The 24,848-nt window shown below is 45.8% G+C and overlaps 1 protein-coding gene across 2 annotated transcripts in view; it reads left to right on the forward strand.

Annotated features, from left to right (window-relative positions):
• Positions 1–10,723: 10,723 nt before the first annotated feature.
• LOC137418896 (uncharacterized) overlaps positions 10,724–24,848 on the forward strand; it is a 224,307-nt gene continuing 210,182 nt past the window's right edge. Inside the window, exon 1 of one of the 2 annotated variants that reach the window (XM_078778298.1) lies at positions 10,724–10,799. Coding sequence is in view for 1 of the 2 variants with exons in the window: in XM_078778300.1 (XP_078634426.1) it covers positions 20,236–20,281 (46 nt within the window). In the remaining variant the exon portion in view is untranslated. Of the gene's footprint in view, positions 10,800–20,204; positions 20,282–24,848 lie in introns of those variants that run through there. The other variant, XM_078778300.1, reaches the window with a different exon arrangement.

Here is a 24,848-nt window from a genome sequence, read left to right on the forward strand (position 1 = left end):
TTAGTGGGATGAGCGAGCACTCCCGGGTTCACCTTCAGTATAATTTCATTACATTCTCCCCGCCGTTAAAACTATACTGCCACTAGGCAGGTCACAAGCAAGCGTCAGCAATAATCGAATGGGGGTACGTCAATCCACGTCAGTCGGTCCATCCGTAGCGGTCGGGGCAGCGAACTACCCTGCCAGTTCGTGTCCGGAGACTACCGGGTACGGCGTCCCCAAGCCCGGATTCCCCCGCGTCGGAATAGCTGCCGGAGGTGGGTGTCGGAGGGGGCACCCCAGAGCCATCAGGCAAGGGAGTAGGCGACGACGGAAGTGACGGCAGTAGTTCCATAGAGGAAGCTTCGGTAGAGTCCATAGACTCGAAGATTGGTTCGTCGATATCCCTGTCGTCGACCCCACAAGGGGCGAGATGGCGTACTGAGACAGTAGACTCGCGTCCGTCTGCCGTTATCACACGAGCATGCTAGGGATTAGCCTGGAGCACCCGCACCTTATCAACAAGGGGGTCGTACTTGCTAGCATGAACCGCTCGTTTGAGATAGGCCGGCCCCGGCTCAGCGAGCCAGCTGGGTAAAGATTGGATACTACCCGAGCTTCGAGGGTGGTGGAACAGTCTTTCGTGAGGAGTCTGGTTGGTGGCTGTACATAGGAGAGCCCGGATCGAGTTTAGAGCCGCAGGTAGCGACCACGCCCATTTATCGAGGCCCCGGCCGAGGGTCCTGAGGCTTAGCATGACGGCCCTCCATATAATCCCATTAAAGCGTTCGATCTGCCCATTCGCCTGGGGCCGGTACGGGGTGGTGTAGCTTGAAGCGACATTATTTTGGAGCAAGTAGCCCCTCACCTCCTGAGACAGGAACACCACACCCCGATCGGTATGCACGTAGGCCGGATACCCAAACATAGAAAACAAATTCTGCAGGCACCGTATCACCTTGGCAGCCGACATATCCCTGCACGTATAAGCAAAGGGGAATCGCGAATACTCATCAACGATAGTGAGCAGATAACGAGAGTTACTCGACACCGGCAGCGGCCCTTTGAAGTCCATCGCCAATCGCTCCCACGGTCTGGTCGCCCTAACCAGCGTCCCCATAGGAGGGTTGTAAAATCGCGGTTTGAGCTCCGCACAGATAGTGCAATCACGGCAGATCCGGCGGATGTCCTCAATCGAGTACGGCAGATTACCACTGCGCACAAAATGCGCGAAACGCGCTACCCCGGGATGACACATAGTGCCGTGCAAAGCGCGCAGTCCCTCCAAAGTTACAACCCCCGCGCAAGTGGCCGGCCTCGATAAGGCGTCGGCGACCAGGTTGTCCTTCCCCGGGCAGTATTTGATGGTGTAGCAGAAGTCGGCCAGTTCGATACGCCAGCGAGTAATTTTCTCATTCTTAATGCGTTGAGCATGTAAGGTGTCGTACATGAATGCAACGCTTTGTTGGTCCGTGACGATTTGGAAACACCGCCCGAGCAGGTACGGCCGCCATCGCCGAATCAATTCGACGATCGCGTAGGCTTCCTTTTCGACAGATGAATGCCTCCGCTCAGCGGAGGTGAGAGTCCGTGAAAAGAAAGCCACAGGGCGTCCCCCTTGGGAGAGAGTCGCCGCTATCGCATGATCCGAGGCATCACTTTCCAAGACGAAAGATGCACTCTCGTCAATTGTCGCTACAACGGCGCCAGCGATGTCGGCTTTAAGGCCCTCGAAGGCCGCCATGGTGGCCGGGCCCATGGGGAACGTGTCGCAGGCCACGAGGGGGCGGAGCTTCGCGGATAAATTTTGCACCCACTTTGAATAGTGGGCGAACAGCCCAAGAGCGCATTTCAGCGAAGCCCGATCGCTAGGCGTAGCCATATTGAGCAAAGGTCGCAGACGCTCCTTATCCGGAGAGACAGAGCCATGGGTCACGGTGTACCCCAGAAGATCTACCGTGCGTAGAGAGTAACGACACTTAGCCTCATTCATGGTTAGGCGATATTTCTGCGCGACCTCGAGGAAGCGCTTCAGATTAGCGTCGTGATGCCCCTGGTCATACCCACAAACCGTAAGATTGTCCAGATAGACAAAGACATCGGTCAAGTTCTCCTTCATAACGAGGTCATCCATAGCCCTCTGAAAACAAGTGACCCTGTTAGTTACCCCAAAAGGGAGTCGAGTGAACTGGTACAACCGTTGACCCGATTCAAAGGCTGTATAGACGCGATCAGCCCTAGAGATGGGGACCTGATGATACACACTATGCAGATCGAGAGTGCTGTAAACGGAGTACAAGGCCACCTGGCGTACCAGTGCATCCATCCCCGGTAAGGGGTAGGCATCCAGCTGTGTAAAACGATTAATCGTCTGTGAGTAGTCGATTACCATGTACCGGCGATGGGCCTCACTCCGCACCACTAAGACTTGGGCCCGCCACGGCGACCGACTGGGTTCTATGATACCGTCCTTTAAGAGCTGGGCCATTTCTTCCGCAATGAATTGCACGTCTGCGCGAGAGTAGCGCCGCGATTTTGCAGCTACAGGGGTACAATCAGTGGTCAGGTTGGGGAACAGCAAGAGAGGCTCCACGTCCATCTGAGCGAGGGCGCACACAGCAAGCGTGTCCGGCCCACCGAAGTCCATTTCCAAACGTCCATGTCGCTTAAGGAAATCGTGTCCTAACAGTACGTCGGCACATAACGCAGGTAATACCATGAGATACACGTCTGGGAACGTGCGTCCCTTTATCACAAGTTTCAATCGACATGCCCCTTTTGTGCTCAGCTGAAGTCCTTGGGAGGCCATGAAGATCCGTCGTGTAGTCCCGAGAACCGGCCTCCCATGTTGATGCACTAGTCGTTGATCGATAAAACTATCCGTAGACCCCGTGTCGATTAAGGCTTGTGAAAAAACGCCCTCGACCTTGAGCGGAATGATGGCCTGCGCAAGGCCGGAAGACCCAGCAGGTATTGTGCCGTCCGGGCGAGAAGATCGCGCCTCGCGAGTGGATCCCACTCCAGCTGCAGTTTCTGGTCGTTTGGGCAGCCCGTGGAGGATTCTCGTGACAAGCGCCTAGTTGGCCACGCTGGAGCAGGAGCATGTAAACCGTAAAAGCCACTGTCAGAGGACGTTCCCATGCCGGCTGCAGTTTGCCGGTCATTCGGGCAGCCCGTGGAGGATTCTCGTGACAAGCGCATAGTTGGCTGTGCTGGAGCAAGTGCGTGTAATTTGTAAGAGCCGCCGTCAGATGGCGCTCGAGTCACGTGTAGAGGATCACTGCCATTCACCGTTTCATGAGCTTGTGCGATAGCGTGTAATTCATAAAAGCCGCCGTCAGATGGCGCTCGAGTCACGCGTAGAGGATCACTGCCATCCACCGTTCCATGAGCTGGTGCGGTAGCGTGTAATTCGTAAAAGCCGCAGTCAGATGGCGCTCGAGTCCTGTGCAGCGTTCCCTGCGAATCCAGAGGAGTTGGCAAAGCAGAACTTCGTTGCTTGTTTGAGGTGGGCGTCCGGACGCCAGCCAAGGCCGATCGCGCCGCGGCCGGTCATGGTCGCGCCGGTTGTTTAGGTGGCCCGATGTCCCCCATCAAGGTCGAGCGTGCAGCCAGGGGCCCGCGAGGAGGGGAGACGCTCATCAAGGCCGGGCGGGGCGCTCCGCTCGGTGCGCAGTCCGTTGGCTCAGCGATAAGCCCATTCAAGGCCGCGCGGGCTTGCGTACCTCGCACGGACCTTTTGCAGACCTTCGCGAAATGACCCTTGGTGGAGCACAGGTGGCATATTGCCTCCTGAGCCGGGCATTCTATTCGGGGGTGCTGCCGATTCCCACAAAAATAACACTTCGCGTACCGTTCAGGCCGTGGCCGGGCAGCGGTAGCAGCAGTCAGGCCGGAAGCCGAGACCGCTTCAGGAGCACCCAGAGACTCGGCCATGGTCGAGTCCTCCCCCATATCCTCGGCGGTAACCCTCTCCGGTCACACGAGTAGAGAAGTCCCCGCCACGACTCGTGAGTGGTCATAAGCGGTAGATTGTTCACGGGCATCTGTAAAGACGTGAGCCAGCCGTAGTGCCTCCGTAAATGTCAGCTCCGCGGTCTCCAAGAGTCGGAGCCTCAAGGCTCCAGCGCTAATTCCAGAGACGAAAGAATCTCGGAGAAGGTCATCCTGAACTTGCTCGTGGGTCCGTACCTCCTGAACGCAGTCCGCAAGAAGGTGTCGCAGCTCCTGCATGTAGCGATCGATCGATTCCGATGGTTGTTGTCGCCGCTAAGAGAGCTGATGCCGGCCGTGCACGGCGCTCCGTTTCTTTATGTATAGTCGCTTTAGCTCGGCCAGAGCCGTGGTGTACTTCTCAAATCGAGCAATGCACCGGTAAACGCGGTGATGGACCTTTGACTGTAACACGGACAGCTTAGCCACCGCGGTGGGCTCTGTTTCATGCGCGGCGAAGTAATTCTCCAGCGTTTTGAGCCAGTGGGTGAACTCCGACCCTGACTCCTCGGCTTGTGCGTCGGCATCGAGAATCGGTACCATGATCATCTTGGGTTCAGCCATTTCGTAGATTTAAATGATATTGGCATTTGGCAATAGATAGTCACAGCCTGAAAGCATAAATTATGTAAGCACATAATTCCACAAATACAACACATCCATCCAATCATTATCAAAGTTTTTTCAGCAACTGTTGGGCTGATGGACACGAAATTTTCACCACAGGAGCGCCGCCTCCTTTCGAATATTTTAATGATAATCATGACGTCATAAGTCATGTGGTACAGGCGTCATTTGGAAAAACCGAAAAATGTTGCACCTCTATAATGATATCCAAAACCACTGCATGGAAAAAATTTAAACATGGCTTGGTCTGATCAGTTTGAAATCTATTGAGAGTGATCAATGCAACAATTATATTGGAGAATATAAATTTATGATGTCATCACTCACGTGGTCTGGCAGCCATATTGGATCAAAGAAAAATAATGTTCAAAAACAGAAGTCGGCTCACAAGAAGTTGACTGCGCAGGGTAAGTATTCTATGAATACCATTTAGCTATAAAATGTAATCACAACAGTTAGTTATAAAATGTAATCACAACAGTAAGTTATAATATGTAAGCACCATAGTTAGTTATAATATGTAAGCACAATAGCTAGTTAAAACATGTAAGCACAATAGTTAGTTATAATATGTAAGCAAAATAGTTAGTTATAACATGTAAGCACAATAGATAGTTATATGTGAGCACAATAGTAAGTTTTAACATTAAAGCACAATAGTTAGTTATCACATGTAAGCACAATAGTTAGTTATAACGTGTAAGCACAATAGATAGTTATAATATGTAAGCACAATAGTAAGTGATAACCTGAAAGCATAACAGTTAGTTGTCACATGTAAGCACAATAGTTAGTTATAAAATGTAATCACAATGGTTCGACATCGTATGTAAGCACAACAGTAAATTCTAAAATCTAATCACAATGGTTCGGCATAATATGTAAGCACAATCGTTAGTTATAACGTGTAAGCACAATAGTTATAAAGTGTAAGCACTATAGTTTGTTGTAACATGTAAGCACACTAGATAGTTATAAGATGCAAGCACAATAGTAAGTTTTAACATTAAAGCACAATAATTAGTAATAATATGTAAGCACCATAGTTAGTTATAATATGTAAGCACAATAGATCGTTAAAACATGTAAGCACAATAATTAGTTAAAAAATGTAAGCACACTAGTTAGTTATAATATGTAAGCACAATAGTTAGTTATAACATGTAAGCACAATAGATAGTTATATGTGAGCACAATAGTAAGTTTTAACATTAAAGCACAATAGTTAGTTATCACATGAAAGCAATATAGTTAATTATAACGTGTAAGCACAATAGATAGTTATAATATGTAAGCACAATAGTAAGTTATAACCTGAAAGCATAATAGTTAGTTGTCACATGTAAGCACAATAGTTAGTTATAAAATGTAATCACAATGGTTCGACATCGTATGTAAGCACAACAGTAAATTCTAAAATATAATCACAATGGTTCGGCATAATATGTAAGCACAATAGTTAGTTATAACGTGTAAGCACAGTAGTTATAAAAAGTAAGCACAATAGTTAGTTGTAACATGTAAGCACACGATAATTATAAGATGCAAGCACAATAGTATGTTTTAACATTAAAGCACAATAGTTAGTTATCACATGCAAGCACAATAGTTAGTTATCACATGCAAGCACAATAGCTATGAAATGTAATCACAATGGTTCAACATAATATGTAAGCACAATAGTAAGTTATAACATTAAAGCACAATAGTTAGTTATAACGTGTAAGCACAATAGATAGTTTTAATATGTAAGCACAATAGTAAATTATAACCTTAAAGCACAACAGTTCGTTATCATATGTAAGCACAATCGTTGGTTATAAAATGTAATCTCAATGGTTCGACATAATATGTAAGCACAATGGTAAGTTATAACATTAAAGCACAATAGTTAGTTATAAAATGTAAGCACAATAGTTAGTTATAACATGTCAGCACAATAGTTAGTCATAAAATGTAAGCACAATAGTTAGTTATAACGTGTAAGCACAGCAGTTATAAAAAGTAAGCACAATAGTTAGTTGTAACATGTAAGCACAATAGATAGTTATAATATGTAAGCACAATCATAAGTTTTAACATTGAAGCGCAATAGTTAGTTGTCACATGCAAACACAATATTTTGTGATAAAATGTAATCACAATGGTTCGACATAATATGTAAGCACAATAGTTAGTTATAACGTGTAAGCACAAGTTAGTCATAAAATATAAGCACAATAGTTAGTTATAACGTGTAAGCACAATAGTTGCGTATAAAATGTAAGCACAATAGTTAGTTATAACATGTAAGCACAACATATAGGTGTAATATGTAAGCACAATAGTAAGTTATAACCTTAAAGCACAACAGTTCGTTATCACATGTAAGCACAATCGTTAGTTATAGAATGTAATCACAATGGTTCGACATCATATGTAAGCACAACAGTTAGTTATAAAATGTAATCTCAATGGTTCGACATAATATGTAAGCACAAGAGTAAGTTATAACATTAAAGCACAATAGTTAGTCATAATGTGTAAGCACAATAGTTCGTTATCACATGTCAGCAGAACAGTTAGTTATAAAATGTAATCACAATGGTTCGACATAATATGTAAGCACAAGTTAGTTACAAAATGTAATCTTGTAGCGGACACAATATCAGTGGGCAATAATTCCGCGCACCAGTGGGTGGCGCGAGCGTCCGCACGTGGAAGCGCGGCTCGGGCCACGCCCGGAGCAAAGGCGTCACGAGGCGCAGGGTGGAACTGAGATACATGCCCCGCCTTTCGGCCGACCGGCCACGCCCGGGGGCAAGGCGTGGCCTCGGGACATATATGCGGGCTCGAAAGTCGAGCCCGCCCAGTGCTTACGTGCGAGCTGATAATAAATTTTTTCGGTTTGTACAACGCGTTGTGGCCTACCTTCTTGGCAAACGAGTTGTGTGTGCATGGCACCACACTGGTGACCCTGACTGGTTCAGCCAAAGCTGACCCCTGAACGCGCCATGGCGACCAACGCTGTCGCCGTTAAACTCCCAGAGATCTGGGAAGCACAAGCCAACGTTTGGTTTGTGCAAGCCGAAGCTCAATTCCAGCTCTGGGGCATCACGGCGGACGACACCATGTACTTTCACGTGGTCGCCGCCCCCGGGCCCGGCACTGCCGCCCACGTCGTGTCCATCCTTCGGCGCCCGCCGGGCGCCCACCAGTACGCGGCACTCAAACGTCTTCTCCTCACCACGTTCGGGCTCACGGAGGCCGAACGCGCCGACCGCCTCCTGGACCTTCCCGCCCTCGGCGACACACGACCGTCCGTTCGGATTGATTTTATGTTGTCCCTTCTTGGTGACCAGCGCCCGGATTTCCTTTTCTGTGCGCTTTTCCTCCGCCAGCTACCGGCGCAGGTGCGGCTCGCGCTGGCCGGTTCGAACATAACGGAACCCCGCGCCCTGGCCGGAGAGGCGGACAAATTTTTTGCGGCCTGTGACACGCGGCCGACGTACGGTGCTGCCGTAGTGGATCCCGGTGCGGAGGCTACAGCGCCCCCTGATTCCCTCGTGGCCGCTGCTACGCCCCGCCCACCACCGCCGGCACGGCCGACGCGGCAGCCACCACCGCAAACCTGGTGCAACTATCATGGTAGGTTCGGCCGCAAGGCTAGAGCGTGCCGCCCGCCGTGTTCTTTTAATGGGTCGGGCAACGACCGGGCCGGCGCTCACTTGCGGCCATGAGCGTCAGCCATTCCGGCAGCCTCCTGTTCATCACAGACACCTCGTCTGGTCGCCGTTTTCTGTGCGACACTGGAGCGCAGGTAAGCGTCCTCCCTGCCGTCGCGTCCGACAAGCAAGCCGCGGGCCTCCCATCCGCACATTCGGGAAGCGTTGCCTCTTGCTGCGTTTCGGAGGGCAGCGCTTCAAATGGTCTTTCGTCACCGCCAGCGTGCCAATGGCCCTGCTCGGTGCAGACTTCCTTTGTGCGCATGGGCTGTTGGTGGACGTTAAGCGTCGACGCCTCGTCCAGGCCGAAACCTTCAGCTCGCTCGCTTGTTCGCTGAGCGGCTTGTTGAGCAGCTCGCTGAGCGGCTCACCGAGCGGCTTACCAAGCGGCTTGCTGAGCGGTTCCGTCCCGGCGAAGTTTATCTGTACGCTTCCGGCAGCGGATGAGTTTACCCACCTCCTCACCAGTTTCCCGGCACTCACGCGGCCCACCTTTTCAGCGGTGGCCGTCAAACAGGGGGTGGAACACCATATTCCCACCGTCGGACCACCGGTCTATGCCCGGGTGCGCCGCCTCGACCCCACGAAGCTCGCCATGGCGAAAGCGGGGTTCGCCACGCTGGAGCAGCTGGGCATCGTACGGCGCTCCAACAGCGCATGGGCCTCTCCTCTGCACATTGTGCCCAAGCCCGGCGGCGGATGGCGGCCGTGCGGTGACTACCGCCGGCTCAACGATGCCACCACCCCCGACCGCTACCCGGTCCCGCATATTCAGGACTTTTCCGCCCAGTTGGCGAAAACGACCATTTTCTCCAAGGTGGACCTCACCCGGGGCGACCACCAGGTCCCCGTACAACCGGACGATGTACCGAAGGTGGCCATCATCACACCTTTCGGCCTTTTCGAGTTCTTGTGGATGCCTTTTGGGTTGAAAAATGCGGCCCAGGCATTCCAGCAGCTCATGGACAGCGTCTTGCGCGACTTGTCCTTCATCTACGTCGACCTGGACGACATCCTAGTCGCGAGCGCGTCCCGGGAGGAGCACCTGCTCCATCTCCGCACGCTCTTCGAACGCCTGGGCCAGCATGGCCTGATAATCAACCCCGCGAAGTGCCATTTCGGCATCACCGCCATCGACTTCTTGGGGCACCGCATCACCAGGCACTGGGCCATCCATTTACCGGCCAAGGTGGAGGCAGTCAGGAGTTTCCCGCACCCCCGCACGATCAAGGGGCTCCAGGAATTCCTGGGCATGGTGAATTTTTATCACCGCTTTGTGCCCCGCGTCGCCCAGCTCCTGCGCCCCCTGCATGAGGCCCTCCGGGGGAAGCCGGGCAAAGGTGACATCGCCTGGACGGAGCAGATGGCCACGGCGTTTGCGGGCGCAAAGCTGGCCTTGGCCAACGCCACCATGCTGGCGCACCCGGCGCCCGATGCACCAATCACCCTCACCACCGACGCGTCGGACAACGCGGTGGGCGCGGTGCACGAGCAGTGGGTGAGTGGTGCTTGTCAGCCGCTGGCGTTTTTTAGCCAGGTTCGGCCGCAAGGCTAGGGCGTGCCACATGAATGCCGGTACAGCACCTTCGACCGCGAGCTGCTCGGGCTCCACCTGGCGGTCCGACACTTCCGCCATCTTCTCGAGGGCCGCCCATTCACAGCCTTCATCGATCACAAGCCCCTTGTTTTTGCGATGGCCAAGGTTGCCGAGCCATGGTCGGCCCGGCAGCAACGTCACCTCTCTGCCGTGTCCGAGTGCACGACAGACATCCGTCACGTCACGGGTAAGGACAACCCGGTGGCGGATTGCCTTTCCCGGTCCGTCGCACACGCGGTCCACCTCGGGATCGACTATGCCCGGATGGCGGCGGACCAGACCACCGACCCCGACGTCCATGCCTTGCGGACCGCCATCATGGGCCTCCGTGTCACCGCGGTGCCGTTCGACGTCGCAGGCACTGCCCTCTTGTGTGACGTCTCCCTCGGCCGGCCTCGGAACAGCCTCGATCTCAGCAATGATACAAACCAGCAGTCACAGGCTGCACCGATGACCCAACAACAACTAAACACAAGTCAACACTCAACAACAACCGAATGTCCACAATCTTCAGAAGGTTCTCAACCCTCAAGTGACGTTCCATCACCATTGGTGTTTAACTGAATTTCAAGATTCGAAATCAATCTTCTCGCCAAGTCTTCAAGTCACCTCGAGGAAGGTGCATCCTCTAGCTTGGCATGTCAAACCTCCTTTTTTCCTCCTCGTTTTCATTCGGGATTCAATATTTTTGTGAATAAAACTTTTAAACGAGAAGTAACGAGGATAATATACGATGGGATGAGATAACAACCGAGAGGGATTCGATGAAAGTAGAAGTAACATGGAATAGAAAAGGGAAGAAGAAAAAGTCGTGAAAGGACAGGAAGAAGGGTCGGCGCGAGCGAATCAAGCGTGGATCTGGTTCACTGGACATGCGATTTGGGGTTTTAAACATCTTCGTGAGTACTGGAAGAGTTGTGGAGATTTCGGGTTTGAAACATCCTCGTGAGTCGAGGAAGAGTTGTGGAGATTTCGGGTTTTAAACATCTTCGTGAGTGGAGGAACAGTTGTGGAGATTTGGGGTTTTAAACATCTTCGTGAGTGGAGGAACAGTTGTGGAGATTTGGGGTTTTAACCATCTTCGTGAGTGGAGGAAGAGTTGTGGAGATTTCGGGTTTGAAACATCTCCGTGAGTGGAGGAAGAGTTGTGGAGATTTCGGGTTTTAAACATCTTCGTGAGTGGAGGAAGAGTTGTGGAGATTTCGGGTTTTAAACATCTTCGTGACTGCAGGAAGAGTTGTGGAGATTTCGGTTTTTTAACATCTTCATGAGTCGAGGAAGAGTTGTGGAGATTTCGGTTTTTGAACATCTTCATGAGTGGAGGAAGAGTTGTGGCGATTTCGGGTTTGAAACATCTTCGTGACTGGAGGAAGAGTTGTGGAGATTTCGGTTTTTGAACATCTTCGTGAGTGGAGGAAGAGTTGTGGAGATTTCGGTTTTTAAACATCTTCGTGAGTGGAGGAAGAGTTGTGGAGATTTCGGGTTTGAAACATCTTCGTGAGTGGAGGAAGTGTTGCGGAGATTTCGGGTTTTAAACATCTTCATGAGTAGAGGAAGAGTTGTGGAGATTTCGGGTTTTAAACATCTTCATGAGTCGAGGAAGAGTTGTGGAGATTTCGGGTTTTAAACATCTTCGTGAGTGGAGGAACAGTTGTGGAGATTTGGGGTTTTAAACATCTTCGTGAGTGGAGGAACAGTTGTGGAGATTTGGGGTTTTAAACATCTTCGTGAGTGGAGGAAGAGTTGTGGAGATTTCCGGTTTTAAACATCTTCATGAGTAGAGGAAGAGTTGTGGAGATTTCGGGTTTTAAACATCTTTGTGAGTAGAGGAAGAGTTGTGGAGATTTCGGGTTTTAAACATCTTCATGAGTGGAGGAAGAGTTGTGGAGATTTCGGGTTTGAAACATCTTCGTGAGTCGAGGAAGAGTTGTGGAGATTTCGGGTTTGAAACATCTTCGTGAGTGGAGGAAGAGTTGTGGCGATTTCGGGTTTGAAACATCTTCGTGACTGGAGGAAGAGTTGTGGAGATTTCGGTTTTTGAACATCTTCGTGAGTGGAGGAAGAGTTGTGGAGATTTCGGTTTTTAAACATCTTCGTGAGTGGAGGAAGAGTTGTGGAGATTTCGGGTTTGAAACATCTTCGTGAGTGGAGGAAGTGTTGCGGAGATTTCGGGTTTTAAACATCTTCATGAGTAGAGGAAGAGTTGTGGAGATTTCGGGTTTTAAACATCTTCATGAGTCGAGGAAGAGTTGTGGAGATTTCGGGTTTGAAACATCTTCGTGAGTGGAGGAAGAGTTGTGGCGATTTCGGGTTTGAAACATCTTCGTGACTGGAGGAAGAGTTGTGGAGATTTCGGTTTTTGAACATCTTCGTGAGTGGAGGAAGAGTTGTGGAGATTTCGGTTTTTAAACATCTTCGTGAGTGGAGGAAGAGTTGTGGAGATTTCGGGTTTGAAACATGTTCGTGAGTGGAGGAAGAGTTGTGGAGATTTCGGGTTTTAAACATCTTCATGAGTAGAGGAAGAGTTGTGGAGATTTCGGGTTTTAAACATCTTCATGAGTCGAGGAAGAGTTGTGGAGATTTCGGGTTTTAAACATCTTCGTGAGTGGAGGAACAGTTGTGGAGATTTGGGGTTTTAAACATCTTCGTGAGTGGAGGAACAGTTGTGGAGATTTGGGGTTTTAAACATCTTCGTGAGTGGAGGAAGAGTTGTGGAGATTTCCGGTTTTAAACATCTTCATGAGTAGAGGAAGAGTTGTGGAGATTTCGGGTTTTAAACATCTTCGTGAGTAGAGGAAGAGTTGTGGAGATTTGGGGTTTTAAACATCTTCGTGAGTGGAGGAAGAGTTGTGGAGATTTCCGGTTTTAAACATCTTCGTGAGTGGAGGAACAGTTGTGGAGATTTGGGGTTTTAAACATCTTCGTGAGTGGAAGAACAGTTGTGGAGATTTGGGGTTTTAAACATCTTCGTGAGTGGAGGAAGAGTTGTGGAGATTTCCGGTTTTAAAAATCTTCATGAGTAGAGGAAGAGTTGTGGAGATTTCGGGTTTTAAACATCTTCGTGAGTAGAGGAAGAGTTGTGGAGATTTGGGGTTTTAAACATCTTCGTGAGTAGAGGAAGAATTGTGAAGATTTGGGGTTTTAAACATCTTCATGAGTACAGGAAGAGTTGTGGAGATTTGGGGTTTTAAACATCTTCGTGAGTACAGGAAGACTTGTGAAGATTTGGGGTTTTAAACATCTTCGTGAGTACAGGAAGAGTTGTGAAGATTTGGGGTTTTCAACATCTTCGTGAGTACAGGAAGAGTTGTGGAGATTTGGGGTTTTAAACATCTTCGTGAGTAGAGGAAGAGTTGTGGAGATTTTCAGCTTTTAAACATCTTCGTGAGTAGAGGAAGAGTTGTGGAGATTTGGGGTTTTAAACATCTTCGTGAGTGGAGGAAGAGTTGTGGAGATTTTGGGTTTTAAACATCTTTGTGAGTAGAGGAGGAGTTGTGGAGATTTGGGGTTTTAAACACCTCCAGGAGTAGAGGAAGAGTTATGGAGATTTCGGGTTTTAAACATCTTCATTAGTTGAGGAAGAGTTATGGAGATTTCGGGTTTTAAACATCTTCGTGAGTCGAGGAAGAGTTGTGGAGATTTCGGGTTTTAAACACCTCCAGGAGTAGAGGAAGAGTTATGGAGATTTCGGGTTTTAAACATCTTCATTAGTTGAGGAAGAGTTGTGGAGATTTCGGGTTTTAAACATCTTCGTGAGTAGAGGAAGAGTTGTGGAGATTTCGGGTTTTAAACATCTTCATGAGTAGAGGAAGAGTTATGGAGATTTCGGGTTTTAAACATCTTCATGAGTCGAGGAAGAGTTGTGGAGATTTCGGGTTTTAAACACCTCCAGGAGTAGAGGAAGAGTTATGGAGATTTCGGGTTTTAAACATCTTCATTAGTTGAGGAAGAGTTGTGGAGATTTCGGGTTTTAAACATCTTCGTGAGTAGAGGAAGAGTTGTGGAGATTTCGGGTTTTAAACATCTTCATGAGTTGAGGAAGAGTTCTGGAGATTTCGGGTTTTAAACATCTTCATAAGTAGAGGAAGAGTTGTGGAGATTTCGGGTTTTAAACATCTTCATGAGTAGAGGAAGAGTTGTGGAGATTTCGGGTTTTAAACATCTTCATGAGTTGAGGAAGAGTTATGGAGATTTCGGGTTTTAAACATCTTCGTGAGTAGAGGAAGAGTTGTGGAGATTTGGGGTTTTAAACATCTTCGTGAGTGGAGGAAGAGTTGTGGAGATTTCCGGTTTTAAACATCTTCATGAGTGGAGGAAGAGTTGTGGAGATTTCGGGTTTGAAACATCTTCGTGAGTCGAGGAAGAGTTGTGGAGATTTCGGGTTTGAAACATCTTCGTGAGTGGAGGAAGAGTTGTGGCGATTTCGGGTTTGAAACATCTTCGTGACTGGAGGAAGAGTTGTGGAGATTTCGGTTTTTGAACATCTTCGTGAGTGGAGGAAGAGTTGTGGAGATTTCGGTTTTTAAACATCTTCGTGAGTGGAGGAAGAGTTGTGGAGATTTCGGGTTTGAAACATGTTCGTGAGTGGAGGAAGTGTTGCGGAGATTTCGGGTTTTAAACATCTTCATGAGTAGAGGAAGAGTTGTGGAGATTTCGGGTTTTAAACATCTTCATGAGTCGAGGAAGAGTTGTGGAGATTTCGGGTTTTAAACATCTTCGTGAGTGGAGGAACAGTTGTGGAGATTTGGGGTTTTAAACATCTTCGTGAGTGGAGGAACAGTTGTGGAGATTTGGGGTTTTAAACATCTTCGTGAGTGGAGGAAGAGTTGTGGAGATTTCCGGTTTTAAACATCTTCATGAGTAGAGGAAGAGTTGTGGAGATTTCGGGTTTTAAACATCTTCGTGAGTAGAGGAAGAGTTGTGGAGATTTTCGGATTTTAAACATCTTCGTGAGTGGAGGAACAGTTGTGGAGATTTGGGGTTTTAAACATCTTCGTGAGTGGAAGAACAGTTGTGGAGATTTGGGGTTTTAAACATCTTCGTGAGTGGAGGAAGAGTTGTGGAGATTTCCGGTTTTAAAAATCTTCATGAGTAGAGGAAGAGTTGTGGAGATTTCGGGTTTTAAACATCTTCGTGAGTAGAGGAAGAGTTGTGGAGATTTTCGGATTTTAAACATCTTCGTGAGTGGAGGAACAGTTGTGGAGATTTGGGGTTTTAAACATCTTCGTGAGTAGAGGAAGAATTGTGAAGATTTGGGGTTTTAAACATCTTCATGAGTACAGGAAGAGTTGTGGAGATTTGGGGTTTTAAACATCTTCGTGACTGGAGGAAGAGTTGTGGAGATTTCGGTTTTTGAACATCTTCGTGAGTGGAGGAAGAGTTGTGGAGATTTCGGTTTTTAAACATCTTCGTGAGTGGAGGAAGAGTTGTGGAGATTTCGGGTTTGAAACATCTTCGTGAGTAGAGGAAGAGTTGTGGAGATTTTGGGTTTTAAACATCTTCATAAGTAGAGGAAGAGTTGTGGAGATTTCGGGTTTTAAACATCTTCGTGAGTGGAGGAACAGTTGTGGAGATTTGGGGTTTTAAACATCTTCGTGAGTGGAGGAACAGTTGTGGAGATTTGGGGTTTTAAACATCTTCGTGAGTGGAGGAAGAGTTGTGGAGATTTCCGGTTTTAAACATCTTCATGAGTAGAGGAAGAGTTGTGGAGATTTCGGGTTTTAAACATCTTCGTGAGTAGAGGAAGAGTTGTGGAGATTTTCGGATTTTAAACATCTTCGTGAGTGGAGGAACAGTTGTGGAGATTTGGGGTTTTAAACATCTTCGTGAGTGGAAGAACAGTTGTGGAGATTTGGGGTTTTAAACATCTTCGTGAGTGGAGGAAGAGTTGTGGAGATTTCCGGTTTTAAAAATCTTCATGAGTAGAGGAAGAGTTGTGGAGATTTCGGGTTTTAAACATCTTCGTGAGTAGAGGAAGAGTTGTGGAGATTTTGGGTTTATAACATCTTCATGAGTAGAGGAAGAATTGTGAAGATTTGGGGTTTTAAACATCTTCGTGAGTACAGGAAGAGTTGTGGAGATTTGGGGTTTTAAACATCTTCGTGAGTACAGGAAGACTTGTGAAGATTTGGGGTTTTAAACATCTTCGTGAGTACAGGAAGAGTTGTGACGATTTGGGGTTTTCAACATCTTCGTGAGTACAGGAAGAGTTGTGGAGATTTGGGGTTTTAAACATCTTCGTGAGTACACGAAGAGTTGTGGAGATTTGGGGTTTTAAACATCTTCGTGAGTGGAGGAAGAGTTGTGGAGATTTTGGGTTTTAAACATCTTTGTGAGTAGAGGAGGAGTTGTGGAGATTTGGGGTTTTAAACAACTTCGTGAGTAGAGGAAGAGTTGTTGAGATTTGGGGTTTTCAACATCTTCGTGAGTACAGGAAGAGTTGTGGAGATTTGGGGTTTTAAACATCTTCGTGAGTACACGAAGAGTTGTGGAGATTTGGGGTTTTAAACATCTTCGTGAGTGGAGGAAGAGTTGTGGAGATTTTGGGTTTTAAACATCTTTGTGAGTAGAGGAGGAGTTGTGGAGATTTGGGGTTTTAAACAACTTCGTGAGTAGAGGAAGAGTTGTGGAGATTTCCGGTTTAAAACATCTTCGTGAGTAGAGGAAGAGTTATGGAGATTTCGGGTTTTAAACATCTTCATTAGTTGAGGAAGAGTTATGGAGATTTCGGGTTTTAAACATCTTCATAAGTAGAGGAAGAGTTATGGAGATTTCGGGTTTTAAACATCTTCGTGAGTAGAGGAAGAGTTGTGGAGATTTCGGGTTTTAAACATCTTCATGAGTTGAGGAAGAGTTATGGAGATTTCGGGTTTTAAACATCTTCGTGAGTAGAGGAAGAGTTGTGGAGATTTCGGGTTTTAAACATTTTCGTGAGTAGAGGAAGAGTTGTGGAGATTTGGGGTTTTAAACAACTTCGTGAGTAGAGGAAGAGTTGTGGAGATTTCCGGTTTTAAACATCTTTGTGAGTAGAGGAAGAGTTATGGAGATTTCGGGTTTTAAACACCTCCAGGAGTAGAGGAAGAGTTATGGAGATTTCGGGTTTTAAACATCTTCATTAGTTGAGGAAGAGTTATGGAGATTTCGGGTTTTAAACATCTTCATAAGTAGAGGAAGAGTTATGGAGATTTCGGGTTTTAAACATCTTCGTGAGTAGAGGAAGAGTTGTGGAGATTTCGGGTTTTAAACATCTTCATGAGTTGAGGAAGAGTTATGGAGATTTCGGGTTTTAAACATCTTCGTGAGTAGAGGAAGAGTTGTGGAGATTTCGGGTTTTAAACATCTTCGTGAGTAGAGGAAGAGTTGTGGAGATTTCGGGTTTTAAACATCTTCATGAGTAGAGGAAGAGTTATGGAGATTTCGGGTTTTAAACATCTTCAGGAGTCGAGGAAGAGTTGTGGAGATTTCGGGTTTTAAACACCTCCAGGAGTAGAGGAAGAGTTATGGAGATTTCGGGTTTTAAACATCTTCATTAGTTGAGGAAGAGTTGTGGAGATTTCGGGTTTTAAACATCTTCGTGAGTAGAGGAAGAGTTGTGGAGATTTCGGGTTTTAAACATCTTCATGAGTTGAGGAAGAGTTATGGAGATTTCGGGTTTTAAACATCTTCATAAGTAGAGGAAGAGTTGTGGAGATTTCGGGTTTTAAACATCTTCATGAGTAGAGGAAGAGTTGTGGAGATTTCGGGTTTTAAACATCTTCATGAGTTGAGGAAGAGTTATGGAGATTTCGGGTTTTAAACATCTTCGTGAGTAGAGGAAGAGTTGTGGAGATTTGGGGTTTTAAACATCTTCGTGAGTGGAGGAAGAGTTGTGGAGATTTCCGGTTTTAAACATCTTCATGAGTGGAGGAAGAGTTGTGGAGATTTCGGGTTTGAAACATCTTCGTGAGTCGAGGAAGAGTTGTGGAGATTTCGGGTTTGAAACATCTTCGTGAGTGGAGGAAGAGTTGTGGCGATTTCGGGTTTGAAACATCTTCGTGACTGGAGGAAGAGTTGTGGAGATTTCGGTTTTTGAACATCTTCGTGAGTGGAGGAAGAGTTGTGGAGATTTCGGTTTTTAAACATCTTCGTGAGTGGAGGAAGAGTTGTGGAGATTTCGGGTTTGAAACATGTTCGTGAGTGGAGGAAGTGTTGCGGAGATTTCGGGTTTTAAACATCTTCATGAGTAGAGGAAGAGTTGTGGAGATTTCGGGTTTTAAACATCTTCATGAGTCGAGGAAGAGTTGTGGAGATTTCGGGTTTTAAACATCTTCGTGAGTGGAGGAACAGTTGTGGAGATTTGGGGTTTTAAACATCTTCGTGAGTGGAGGAACAGTTGTGGAGATTTGGGGTTTTAAACATCTTCGTGAGTGGAGGAAGAGTTGTGGAGATTTCCGGTTTTAAACATCTTCATGAGTAGAGGAAGAGTTGTGGAGATTTCGGGTTTTAAACATCTTCGTGAGTAGAGGAAGAGTTGTGGAGATTTTCGGATTTTAAACATCTTCGTGAGTGGAGGAACAGTTGTGGAGATTTGGGGTTTTAAACATCTTCGTGAGTGGAAGAACAGTTGTGGAGATTTGGGGTTTTAAACATCTTCGTGAGTGGAGGAAGAGTTGTGGAGATTTCCGGTTTTAAAAATCTTCATGAGTAGAGGAAGAGTTGTGGAGATTTCGGATTTTAAACATCTTCGTGAGTAGAGGAAGAGTTGTGGAGATTTGGGGTTTTAAACATCTTCGTGAGTAGAGGAAGAATTGTGAAGATTTGGGGTTTTAAACATCTTCATGAGTACAGGAAGAGTTGTGGAGGTTTGGGGTTTTAAACATCTTCGTGAGTACAGGAAGACTTGTGAAGATTTGGGGTTTTAAACATCTTCGTGAGTACAGGAAGAGTTGTGAAGATTTGGGGTTTTCAACATCTTCGTGAGTACAGGAAGAGTTGTGGAGATTTGGGGTTTTAAACATCTTCGTGAGTAGAGGAAGAGTTGTGGAGATTTTCAGCTTTTAAACATCTTCGTGAGTAGAGGAAGAGTTGTGGAGATTTGGGGTTTTAAACATCTTTGTGAGTGGAGGAAGAGTTGTGGAGATTTTGGGTTTTAAACATCTTTGTGAGTAGAGGAGGAGTTGTGGAGATTTGGGGTTTTAAACACCTCCAGGAGTAGAGGAAGAGTTATGGAGATTTCGGGTTTTAAACATCTTCATTAGTTGAGGAAGAGTTATGGAGATTTCGGGTTTTAAACATCTTCATAAGTAGAGGAAGAGTTATGGAGATTTCGGGTTTTAAACATCTTCGTGACTGCAGGAAGAGTTGTGGAGATTTCGGTTTTTTAACATCTTCATGAGTCGAGGAAGAGTTGTGGAGATTTCGGTTTTTGAACATCTTCATGAGTGGAGGAAGAGTTGTGGCGATTTCGGGTTTGAAACATCTTCGTGACTGGAGGAAGAGTTGTGGAGATTTCGGTTTTTGAACATCTTCGTGAGTGGAGGAAGAGTTGTGGAGATTTCGGTTTTTAAACATCTTCGTGAGTGGAGGAAGAGTTGTGGAGATTTCGGGTTTGAAACATCTTCGTGAGTGGAGGAAGTGTTGCGGAGATTTCGGGTTTTAAACATCTTCATGAGTAGAGGAAGAGTTGTGGAGATTTCGGGTTTTAAACATCTTCATGAGTCGAGGAAGAGTTGTGGAGATTTCGGGTTTTAAACATCTTCGTGAGTGGAGGAACAGTTGTGGAGATTTGGGGTTTTAAACATCTTCGTGAGTGGAGGAACAGTTGTGGAGATTTGGGGTTTTAAACATCTTCGTGAGTGGAGGAAGAGTTGTGGAGATTTCCGGTTTTAAACATCTTCATGAGTAGAGGAAGAGTTGTGGAGATTTCGGGTTTTAAACATCTTTGTGAGTAGAGGAAGAGTTGTGGAGATTTCGGGTTTTAAACATCTTCATGAGTGGAGGAAGAGTTGTGGAGATTTCGGGTTTGAAACATCTTCGTGAGTCGAGGAAGAGTTGTGGAGATTTCGGGTTTGAAACATCTTCGTGAGTGGAGGAAGAGTTGTGGCGATTTCGGGTTTGAAACATCTTCGTGACTGGAGGAAGAGTTGTGGAGATTTCGGTTTTTGAACATCTTCGTGAGTGGAGGAAGAGTTGTGGAGATTTCGGTTTTTAAACATCTTCGTGAGTGGAGGAAGAGTTGTGGAGATTTCGGGTTTGAAACATCTTCGTGAGTGGAGGAAGTGTTGCGGAGATTTCGGGTTTTAAACATCTTCATGAGTAGAGGAAGAGTTGTGGAGATTTCGGGTTTTAAACATCTTCATGAGTCGAGGAAGAGTTGTGGAGATTTCGGGTTTGAAACATCTTCGTGAGTGGAGGAAGAGTTGTGGCGATTTCGGGTTTGAAACATCTTCGTGACTGGAGGAAGAGTTGTGGAGATTTCGGTTTTTGAACATCTTCGTGAGTGGAGGAAGAGTTGTGGAGATTTCGGTTTTTAAACATCTTCGTGAGTGGAGGAAGAGTTGTGGAGATTTCGGGTTTGAAACATGTTCGTGAGTGGAGGAAGAGTTGTGGAGATTTCGGGTTTTAAACATCTTCATGAGTAGAGGAAGAGTTGTGGAGATTTCGGGTTTTAAACATCTTCATGAGTCGAGGAAGAGTTGTGGAGATTTCGGGTTTTAAACATCTTCGTGAGTGGAGGAACAGTTGTGGAGATTTGGGGTTTTAAACATCTTCGTGAGTGGAGGAACAGTTGTGGAGATTTGGGGTTTTAAACATCTTCGTGAGTGGAGGAAGAGTTGTGGAGATTTCCGGTTTTAAACATCTTCATGAGTAGAGGAAGAGTTGTGGAGATTTCGGGTTTTAAACATCTTCGTGAGTAGAGGAAGAGTTGTGGAGATTTGGGGTTTTAAACATCTTCGTGAGTGGAGGAAGAGTTGTGGAGATTTCCGGTTTTAAACATCTTCGTGAGTGGAGGAACAGTTGTGGAGATTTGGGGTTTTAAACATCTTCGTGAGTGGAAGAACAGTTGTGGAGATTTGGGGTTTTAAACATCTTCGTGAGTGGAGGAAGAGTTGTGGAGATTTCCGGTTTTAAAAATCTTCATGAGTAGAGGAAGAGTTGTGGAGATTTCGGGTTTTAAACATCTTCGTGAGTAGAGGAAGAGTTGTGGAGATTTGGGGTTTTAAACATCTTCGTGAGTAGAGGAAGAATTGTGAAGATTTGGGGTTTTAAACATCTTCATGAGTACAGGAAGAGTTGTGGAGATTTGGGGTTTTAAACATCTTCGTGAGTACAGGAAGACTTGTGAAGATTTGGGGTTTTAAACATCTTCGTGAGTACAGGAAGAGTTGTGAAGATTTGGGGTTTTCAACATCTTCGTGAGTACAGGAAGAGTTGTGGAGATTTGGGGTTTTAAACATCTTCGTGAGTAGAGGAAGAGTTGTGGAGATTTTCAGCTTTTAAACATCTTCGTGAGTAGAGGAAGAGTTGTGGAGATTTGGGGTTTTAAACATCTTCGTGAGTGGAGGAAGAGTTGTGGAGATTTTGGGTTTTAAACATCTTTGTGAGTAGAGGAGGAGTTGTGGAGATTTGGGGTTTTAAACACCTCCAGGAGTAGAGGAAGAGTTATGGAGATTTCGGGTTTTAAACATCTTCATTAGTTGAGGAAGAGTTATGGAGATTTCGGGTTTTAAACATCTTCGTGAGTCGAGGAAGAGTTGTGGAGATTTCGGGTTTTAAACACCTCCAGGAGTAGAGGAAGAGTTATGGAGATTTCGGGTTTTAAACATCTTCATTAGTTGAGGAAGAGTTGTGGAGATTTCGGGTTTTAAACATCTTCGTGAGTAGAGGAAGAGTTGTGGAGATTTCGGGTTTTAAACATCTTCATGAGTAGAGGAAGAGTTATGGAGATTTCGGGTTTTAAACATCTTCATGAGTCGAGGAAGAGTTGTGGAGATTTCGGGTTTTAAACACCTCCAGGAGTAGAGGAAGAGTTATGGAGATTTCGGGTTTTAAACATCTTCATTAGTTGAGGAAGAGTTGTGGAGATTTCGGGTTTTAAACATCTTCGTGAGTAGAGGAAGAGTTGTGGAGATTTCGGGTTTTAAACATCTTCATGAGTTGAGGAAGAGTTCTGGAGATTTCGGGTTTTAAACATCTTCATAAGTAGAGGAAGAGTTGTGGAGATTTCGGGTTTTAAACATCTTCATGAGTAGAGGAAGAGTTGTGGAGATTTCGGGTTTTAAACATCTTCATGAGTTGAGGAAGAGTTATGGAGATTTCGGGTTTTAAACATCTTCGTGAGTAGAGGAAGAGTTGTGGAGATTTGGGGTTTTAAACATCTTCGTGAGTGGAGGAAGAGTTGTGGAGATTTCCGGTTTTAAACATCTTCATGAGTGGAGGAAGAGTTGTGGAGATTTCGGGTTTGAAACATCTTCGTGAGTCGAGGAAGAGTTGTGGAGATTTCGGGTTTGAAACATCTTCGTGAGTGGAGGAAGAGTTGTGGCGATTTCGGGTTTGAAACATCTTCGTGACTGGAGGAAGAGTTGTGGAGATTTCGGTTTTTGAACATCTTCGTGAGTGGAGGAAGAGTTGTGGAGATTTCGGTTTTTAAACATCTTCGTGAGTGGAGGAAGAGTTGTGGAGATTTCGGGTTTGAAACATGTTCGTGAGTGGAGGAAGTGTTGCGGAGATTTCGGGTTTTAAACATCTTCATGAGTAGAGGAAGAGTTGTGGAGATTTCGGGTTTTAAACATCTTCATGAGTCGAGGAAGAGTTGTGGAGATTTCGGGTTTTAAACATCTTCGTGAGTGGAGGAACAGTTGTGGAGATTTGGGGTTTTAAACATCTTCGTGAGTGGAGGAACAGTTGTGGAGATTTGGGGTTTTAAACATCTTCGTGAGTGGAGGAAGAGTTGTGGAGATTTCCGGTTTTAAACATCTTCATGAGTAGAGGAAGAGTTGTGGAGATTTCGGGTTTTAAACATCTTCGTGAGTAGAGGAAGAGTTGTGGAGATTTTCGGATTTTAAACATCTTCGTGAGTGGAGGAACAGTTGTGGAGATTTGGGGTTTTAAACATCTTCGTGAGTGGAAGAACAGTTGTGGAGATTTGGGGTTTTAAACATCTTCGTGAGTGGAGGAAGAGTTGTGGAGATTTCCGGTTTTAAAAATCTTCATGAGTAGAGGAAGAGTTGTGGAGATTTCGGGTTTTAAACATCTTCGTGAGTAGAGGAAGAGTTGTGGAGATTTTCGGATTTTAAACATCTTCGTGAGTGGAGGAACAGTTGTGGAGATTTGGGGTTTTAAACATCTTCGTGAGTAGAGGAAGAATTGTGAAGATTTGGGGTTTTAAACATCTTCATGAGTACAGGAAGAGTTGTGGAGATTTGGGGTTTTAAACATCTTCGTGACTGGAGGAAGAGTTGTGGAGATTTCGGTTTTTGAACATCTTCGTGAGTGGAGGAAGAGTTGTGGAGATTTCGGTTTTTAAACATCTTCGTGAGTGGAGGAAGAGTTGTGGAGATTTCGGGTTTGAAACATCTTCGTGAGTAGAGGAAGAGTTGTGGAGATTTCGGGTTTTAAACATCTTCATAAGTAGAGGAAGAGTTGTGGAGATTTCGGGTTTTAAACATCTTCGTGAGTGGAGGAACAGTTGTGGAGATTTGGGGTTTTAAACATCTTCGTGAGTGGAGGAACAGTTGTGGAGATTTGGGGTTTTAAACATCTTCGTGAGTGGAGGAAGAGTTGTGGAGATTTCCGGTTTTAAACATCTTCATGAGTAGAGGAAGAGTTGTGGAGATTTCGGGTTTTAAACATCTTCGTGAGTAGAGGAAGAGTTGTGGAGATTTTCGGATTTTAAACATCTTCGTGAGTGGAGGAACAGTTGTGGAGATTTGGGGTTTTAAACATCTTCGTGAGTGGAAGAACAGTTGTGGAGATTTGGGGTTTTAAACATCTTCGTGAGTGGAGGAAGAGTTGTGGAGATTTCCGGTTTTAAAAATCTTCATGAGTAGAGGAAGAGTTGTGGAGATTTCGGGTTTTAAACATCTTCGTGAGTAGAGGAAGAGTTGTGGAGATTTTGGGTTTATAACATCTTCATGAGTAGAGGAAGAATTGTGAAGATTTGGGGTTTTAAACATCTTCGTGAGTACAGGAAGAGTTGTGGAGATTTGGGGTTTTAAACATCTTCGTGAGTACAGGAAGACTTGTGAAGATTTGGGGTTTTAAACATCTTCGTGAGTACAGGAAGAGTTGTGAAGATTTGGGGTTTTCAACATCTTCGTGAGTACAGGAAGAGTTGTGGAGATTTGGGGTTTTAAACATCTTCGTGAGTACACGAAGAGTTGTGGAGATTTGGGGTTTTAAACATCTTCGTGAGTGGAGGAAGAGTTGTGGAGATTTTGGGTTTTAAACATCTTTGTGAGTAGAGGAGGAGTTGTGGAGATTTGGGGTTTTAAACAACTTCGTGAGTAGAGGAAGAGTTGTTGAGATTTGGGGTTTTCAACATCTTCGTGAGTACAGGAAGAGTTGTGGAGATTTGGGGTTTTAAACATCTTCGTGAGTACACGAAGAGTTGTGGAGATTTGGGGTTTTAAACATCTTCGTGAGTGGAGGAAGAGTTGTGGAGATTTTGGGTTTTAAACATCTTTGTGAGTAGAGGAGGAGTTGTGGAGATTTGGGGTTTTAAACAACTTCGTGAGTAGAGGAAGAGTTGTGGAGATTTCCGGTTTAAAACATCTTCGTGAGTAGAGGAAGAGTTATGGAGATTTCGGGTTTTAAACATCTTCATAAGTAGAGGAAGAGTTATGGAGATTTCGGGTTTTAAACATCTTCGTGAGTAGAGGAAGAGTTGTGGAGATTTCGGGTTTTAAACATCTTCATGAGTTGAGGAAGAGTTATGGAGATTTCGGGTTTTAAACATCTTCGTGAGTAGA

Source organism: Myxine glutinosa, chromosome 5 (assembly GCF_964187855.1).
Source record: "Myxine glutinosa chromosome 5, kmMyxGlut1.1, whole genome shotgun sequence".
Lineage (NCBI taxonomy): Eukaryota > Metazoa > Chordata > Myxini > Myxiniformes > Myxinidae > Myxine > Myxine glutinosa.